Source organism: Anoplophora glabripennis, unplaced genomic scaffold (genome assembly GCF_000390285.2).
Source record: "Anoplophora glabripennis isolate ALB-LARVAE unplaced genomic scaffold, Agla_2.0 scaffold211, whole genome shotgun sequence".
Taxonomy (NCBI): Eukaryota; Metazoa; Arthropoda; class Insecta; order Coleoptera; family Cerambycidae; genus Anoplophora; species Anoplophora glabripennis.
In genome coordinates, this window is record NW_019416341.1 from 578,939 (window position 1) to 586,121 (window position 7,183).

Consider the following 7,183-nt stretch of genomic DNA (forward strand, 5'->3'; position numbering starts at 1 on the left):
CCAAGTGTCAAAAATGGCTTATCTGTATAGCAACTGGGAGTTGATGGATATCGTTTTAATTTATGGTGAAGCAAGACAACATTTGTGTTATAGTGAAGCGTTTGTGTTATGGTGAAGCAAAACAACATTTGTGTTAGTTCGTATAAACTGGGTATGACGGGCCCAAATGTGTTTACACGCCGGTGGATAAAATTTTGAACAGTTGTTGTAACATCGGGTATGTCAAATTATTTTATTAATGCAAACCACAAATTAATTCTATTAATTAATAACGATAATAGCGGCAAAAAGCGGTTGAATATGCTGATATAATAATATATATGTTATAAAATTTTATTTATTTCTTTCCTTAGGAAAGAAATTCTTTCAATTTTTTGTCCGTTAATTTTTTATCACTCTTTGCCGCCGTGCCAGTCGCCGATTATATGCTTTGCCTTGCGCAAGGACAGGTTTTACAGTGGACCAGTTTCCAGTGCCGAGTATTTTTAAATCATGTTCGCCCTTTTAGATTTTTTTTACATAATTTGATTTATAAGAGTCTCCTGTACACATTTTTTTCGGATGTTCTGAGTCATCCTGTATAGATATAATAGTAGACTTATTAATTAGTACTTATAAATATATTTCATTAAGAAAATTATATATATTTGATGATATATCATTAGATGTTGGGTTGGGGTCGCCCGTTTCTAGGTGCTTGAATTATTCTTGGTAAAGCGGCGGCTCGCGGCATCAGACTGTGGGAGTGCTGCAACTTGCGAAATATTCATTCATTAAAAATTAAATAAGGTATTGTCAACACTTTATCTGGTCGACTAAAAGCTGCGCATTTTATCACTTAATATATATTAAAAATCTGGTACCTGTTAATTCAATTTTTGAATAGAAATCGCATGAAAAATAAAAAATCCATAAAATACATAAATAAGTTATATACAATGTGATCCATTTTACATAGAAATACACTTGTATAAAGTTTTTCTTTAAAATAAAGCTCTATTACATCATACGAATTTAATTTTAGCAAACAAAACGATACTTATTATTTGCGTTCGTTGTTAAATGCGGCACAAAATTGATTAGCGATTTTTTAATTATGTTCTGACTAACGCAACTACAAATCTACATCACCTTCATTGGGTGATTAGTCCAGTCGATATCTGTTTTAAAAGTAAGTTGTATGGTTGTAGTTGTTTCATATAGTAACGCAATTTTTTTTTTTGGAAATAGTTCTAAATATTATGTAGAATGATAATTGCGATATGCGCCTTCTGAAAAAGATGTGCATAATTGTTAGCGCAAGAAAATGAGAAAAATTTTTTTTAAAGGCGTACTTTTCTCTTTTCTTTCATGTATAACTCGGAGAATATTGACATTGGAGAAATAGTCATACGAAAAAATTTTCGTTTTGAGATTGAGATCAAAATAACAGTGGTCCGAAATTTTTATGTGCATTATTGTTGCTGCAATATAATATAGACCGAAAAAAAATTTGTGAAAAAATTTAGTTTTTTCATGAATTTATTTCGGACCCTTACTTTAGAGCAGCCATATAAAGAGTAGGGTTCTGAGTATTCATGATATGGTGGTATTGCAGAAATTTTTTAATCGAAACCGCCCGGGTAGATTTTGCACAATTGAATTGTTAATTAAAAAATACAGAATTATACTTTTCAAAAAAAAAAACTTCCAATTTAAATTTATATGCAAAATAAAGAACCTTTAATTTTCAAATTAAAAAAAATATATAGCCTCTATTTTTCAAAAACTACATAGTTCTCATTGAGATAAATTCTTAAATATGATGTTTCATTTCAAGATTAGCATTTATTCTGAATATAATATTTCCCGAATACAAAAAAATGATGTACAAATAATGTAAAAACTATGTAGTTTTTGAAAAATAGGGGCTTCTTTGTATTTTTTTTTAATTTGAAAATGTTCTTTATTTTGCGTCGACATTACAAAATTCGAATCTTGCTTTCCTCTATCGATTAAAAAAAATCATCTATTTATCTGTTGTAGAAGCTGAGAAAAAGTCGATTGAAGTTGCTCGAGTGAATTATTATGCTGCTCCTCTCGCATAGTCCTCCACTCTTCACACTTTGACTCTCTGCTCGGTTCCTGTGAAATGTATCAATCTCTTTTGCATCAGAACAGTTAAAATACATTTACGATTAAAACAAATTTTCAGAGTTAGTTATAAAGTCTTTGTGTCAAACAATCAAAACTCACTTCAATTTTGAGCTTTCATATCTCGATGACGATTCATCGTATCCACAAGATCAACAGTGGATGCAAATACAGTTGCTCCAGTTTTTTATAAGTATATTAGTATAAAAAAATTCTAAATTGGATAAAATCGAAAATTTTTAAATGGGGATGGATAGTTTAGACTCCAAAGGGTATGTATAAAAATTGGGAGCTCAAAATAAACATTGGTTTTACCGTGACAGAGAATTGAAAAATAAATATAATTCTGTATTTTCTTAATTAACAATTCAATAATTGTGCAAAATCTACCCGGCCGATTTCTATGAAAAAATTTCTGTAATACTACCATACCATGAAGTGCGCAGAACCATACTTTTTATATGGCTGCTCTAAAGTCAAGGTCCGAAATAAATTCACGAAAAAAAAAACGATTTTTATTCACGAATTTTTTTTCGGTCTATATTGCAGTAACAATAATGCACCTAAAAATTCCGGACTCCTTATATTTTAAAGAGAATCTCGAAACGAAACTTTTTTTCCTTTAACTATTTCCTCTAATGTCAATATTCTCCGAGTTATAAATGAAGGAATGGAGAAAAATGCACGTTTAATTATTTTTTTAGACATTTTCTTGCGCTAACAATTATGCGCAAACATGTTCAGTGGGCGCACATGGCAATTATTATTCCACATAATATTTAGAACTATTCCCAACAAAAATTAGCGTTGCTATATAATACATCCATCCCAAAGCAGATACCGGACTGGACTAGATATGTAAATATCAAAAATCAAACCTTTTTATCCCGTGCAGAAAATCTGTTCTGGTATTTCTGGGTGATAACGTGGGGGCAACAATGATGAACTGACTCTTTTTTGAGACATTCCAATATTATAGTTTCATAAACGCCCGTTGTGAGCTCCAGGCAGTTGTCATAAACATCTCCATTATCCGGATGGGACTTAGATTTGTCTATGTCAAACTTTTTTCCTGTTAAAATGCAAAAATTTAATCTAAATACAATGAGTTGTTTTGTCTTTATTTATTACGTATTTTGCCACCTGTCAAAAAACTAATAAATAAGCTTTTGAGCCAAAAAGATTGGTGGTGGGTGATTTTTATGAAAATAATTTTACCTAATCAAAAATCTTACCTACATTCAAAGAAGCAGACAAATACAAATATACAGGGTATCCGGAAACTAAACCGACAGACGAAGGCAGCGAATTCTAGGGATGATTTCGTATCGATTTCACATAAATCGTATTATCCAAAAATGTTTTCTAAATAAGGAAGGGTTCTTTGAAGATGGCTCTTTAGCATGTTTTTTTTTATTCTCCAGATCACTGTTTATCTAGAAGGATCAAACTTAGGTTATGTGTTAACTCTCATACGGACAGCCCTTTGATATAAAAATAATCTTTTAATTATAACCGTAGATGTCGCATTTGGGAGAGTTCGCTGATGTTTTTTATATCAAAATCAAAAACTTCAGAGTATTCTAGATGAAAAATGTACTCTAAAAGTGGCTAAGGTCTGTGAATTTTACTTTATCTGTTTTCCAAAGCCAACTACTAAATATTAGCAAATAATTTGTAATTTTGTAATCATCGTACAAAAATGAAACACAGACATTTCAAACAGATTTTTCTCGCATACAGTAAACCCTAGCCACTCAAGGCAAGAGTAGCTCTTTAATCTAGAATACTCCGGAGTTTTCGATTTTAATATTAAAAATACCAAAAAGTGGAAGATAACAAAATATAATTAAAAATCAGTCGACCCTCCCAAATGTGACGCCTATGGTTAAATTAAAAGATCATTTTTACATCAAAAGTCTGTCCGTATAAGAGTTAATACATAATCTAAGTCTCCTTCTAGATGAACAGCTATCTGAACGATTAGAAAAAATATCAAAGGGCCATTTTCAAAGAGCCCTACCTCCCTTAGGAAGCATTTTTGGATAAGGCGATTTATGCCAAATTGATATGAAATCATCCCTAGAATTTGCTGTCTTCTTTTGTCGGTTTAGTTTCCGGCAAAACTATTTTCATAAAAATAAGCCTTGACTGATCCCTTGGCGCAATAGTATATACTCTTCGCCATAAATTTTTTTAAGTATTTTCACAGGTTCGAAATATAATGTTCTTATTTACTTCGGTATTTCTACCATAATGAAAAGAAATTTTAAATAAATAACTCCTTGTCCCAAAAGAATTAGTTAAGGGGTTGAATTTCTAAATTTAATTTTGCCAAACCACAAATATCTCACACTTTTTTTTTCCTAAAAACTATCACATTTGACTTAATTTTACTGCAGTTTTGAAAACGAGAACAGAGAGGTTAAATAATAAAATGTTTCTTTTCAGTGTAAGAGAAATACTTAATTAAACAAAAAAGTGGCACAAATAAATAAATATAGACAATATATCAGAAAACCTTTAATTTTTTAAATAAATCTAAAAATTGTACTGTCCTAATTTCTTAGATTAATTAAAGATTGCCAAACTAAATGTGAATCTAAATTTAAAATTTCGAGGACTGCTTAAAATTTGAAACTGGTTTTTATTATTTATTTTAAATGGAAATAATTGATTATTGAATATTTTGAACTGATATGTAAGAACTTAGATGATAAATTTGAGTTCTTAAGGAGATGAACCACAATATGCACAGGATATATGTATTTAAATTCTATTCATAGTTGGTCTAACCAAAATGATTAGCTTCTATATATACCATTTAAGAAGGTAAGAGATTTCTGAACGACTAATTCTTTTTCGCAAGACATGATCTTGGTTGCAATAAAACAGTAGTAAACATTAAAGCAGACTTAATTTTTTTATAAACGATCGTACTTTGTGTATATTTCTGTACATTTTTTAATTTATAAACAACTTACTGGCAAACAACAATTTGTTTGACTTACCCCAACAGTATCTGATGAATATAAGAAAAAATAAGATTGTTTTTTTAAATGAAAACATGTTTATAAAAAGCCAATATCGCTATAGACACGGTAGGTTCAAATTTACTATAACCGGTTGCACTTATCGACTACCTTCAAGCACTGCTGCCGTCGTATATTATAGCTAATAAGTCAAACGAGTTCTTGAGTTAAAATCAAAATCTTACTATTATAAACATGATACGCTGCAAGTTTAAAAAGTTTTTGTTATTCAAATTCATTGAAAAATGGATTACACAAGCACGCAAAAACATGGTTTGTTCCAGGGATAAGTTCCATAAACCGAGTCTGTCATGAGAATGCTCCATCATCTGTTACGGTCTTATTTTGCTTTAAACGATTTCGATTTAATATAACCTGGAGTACTCTGTGATGTCAGTGGGTTTAGTAATTTTGTTTCGCGCAAGTTGGTGCCACTGTCAAGTTTGTTACCGGTTCTACTGGAAGGGGATTGCAAAATGAACCTTATCGACCGATGCACGATTTTGACACAGTCAAAAGAAGACAGTTCTTTTGGCTGTGGTAATTTTGGAGAATATTCTAACTATCCATTGTGGGATTTCATATCACAGGCTGTAAAATTACTCTCGGAATATTTGGAAGTACCGTTACCGTGATATTGAGATGTTGCAGAGAGTTTTCGTTTGTATGTGAGAGACAGTTTTGAGCATCGTGTTTTGTGGTTATGTCATGAGAAATTACCTCGTGGAAACCTTGTGTGGAAATTAAGACCCATCTCGCATTGCTGTGAAGTCATTTACAGGAAGGAAACCCTCAGAAATAAGGGTTTTTTCTTTACGGGAGAATTCCGTTTGAGAAACTATTCGTCTACGAGACACCGTGGGTTCGTCTGGCTGAGGTGCCTCTCCGCCCTCACGTCTCCGTCAGGCATCGTAGCATACCTACCTGAAGTTTCTTCGTTTCCCACCAAGATCGTCCTGCTTTGACATCGTGTACCACCATCGTCTGCCGTTTACAGAGGTCTCCGCAGAGAGAGAGAGACCCACTACGTACAGGCGAAACGATAAGCATATCCTTTCATTTAAATTAAAGGTTTGATCTACCGTACCTCCTGTATATTGCTGTATTTTATTACTGTATGTATCACTGCGTTTTATAACTGCGTACTGTGTTTATCTGCATTTGAATAAGAGGTGACAGTCACATAACCTTGCCTATATGTAAACCATGTTGTAGCTACAATAGGGGTAAAAGTGTTTATAGCTTGTAATTTTCCTTACGTTCGGACTGTACATTCTACTGACAGGCCTTGTGCCTTAGCGTTAGCCAGTCACCTTGATCGTGTCATAATTCACCTATAGCGTTCTGTAACCTGTCCTGTCAAATGCAGTAAGATAAGAAATCGTCCACAAGCAGGGACATTGCATATTTCAACGTGTAAGCAGTGAATTGCTGTACTTTGTTATATTTTTATTAATACAGTAATATAGTATTTTAGAGTAGATTACACGTGTTTTATTGCACGGAAGGAACTATTTTCATCCGTACTAACTTTTCTGGTCTCAGCTCTGGTCTATTCAGTAATAGTAGTAGTAGTAGTAGTTACACTTTTTTCTGGGCATTTGGCAGACTATCGCCTTAAACGCCATGAGAATTAAGATCTAAGCTACCCTGTACAGTAATTTTAGTCGGGTAACGTTTGTACAGGGACGAGATCTTGCTGCCGTGCACTGTTGCCCAGAGATTTCCGGAGAGGGGTTTTCCACCGCTTCCACCTTTCTCCCCCTTCTTCTTTCTTTTCTCTTTCTTCTTCTCTTTCTTTTTTTAAGCACCACGGTAGCACATCCTCCACTTTTTTGTAATTACCAAAAACCATCCCTAAACCGAAAAAGCAAACAGAACTACATCCTTGGGCACAAACAACCTTGAAACCATGTCGACGCGTCATATTCAAAGGGTTTATTACATATTTCGAATATGCAAGGTCCAATCAACCCTTCAGCATCGAGTAAACATCAGAAAATCACCCCAGAACCTAA

At 32.9% G+C, this 7,183-nt stretch overlaps 1 protein-coding gene across 2 annotated transcripts; it reads right to left on the reverse strand.

The window, feature by feature from the left end:
• Positions 1-489: 489 nt before the first annotated feature.
• On the reverse strand, positions 490-5,259 carry LOC108905682. Of its 2 annotated transcripts, none has more exons than XM_018708657.1 (3): positions 5,145-5,259; positions 3,012-3,205; positions 490-748 (listed from the first exon to the last, which is right to left on the reverse strand). In XM_018708657.1, exons 1-3 carry the CDS (start codon positions 5,200-5,202, stop codon positions 662-664), a joined length of 339 nt encoding a protein of 112 aa, XP_018564173.1. In that variant the 5' UTR covers positions 5,203-5,259; the 3' UTR covers positions 490-661. The 2 variants fall into 2 exon arrangements, with proteins under 2 accessions (XP_018564173.1, XP_018564172.1); XM_018708656.1 differs by having other exon boundaries at positions 490-754.
• Between the last annotated feature and the right edge of the window lie 1,924 nt (positions 5,260-7,183).

What these genes read in the sequence shown, in the direction of transcription:
- LOC108905682 (XM_018708656.1), bottom strand. Translation starts at nt 5,202, where the DNA reads ATGTTTTCATTTAAAAAAACAATCTTATTTTTTCTTATATTCATCAGA. An exon ending in ATTCATCAGATACTGTTGGG is followed by an intron (nt 3,206 to 5,144) that starts GTAAGTCAAACA and finishes GCATTTTAACAG; the next exon opens with GAAAAAAGTTTGACATAGAC. An exon ending in TTTCTGCACGGGATAAAAAG is followed by an intron (nt 755 to 3,011) that starts GTTTGATTTTTG and finishes ATATTTCGCAAG; the next exon opens with TTGCAGCACTCCCACAGTCT.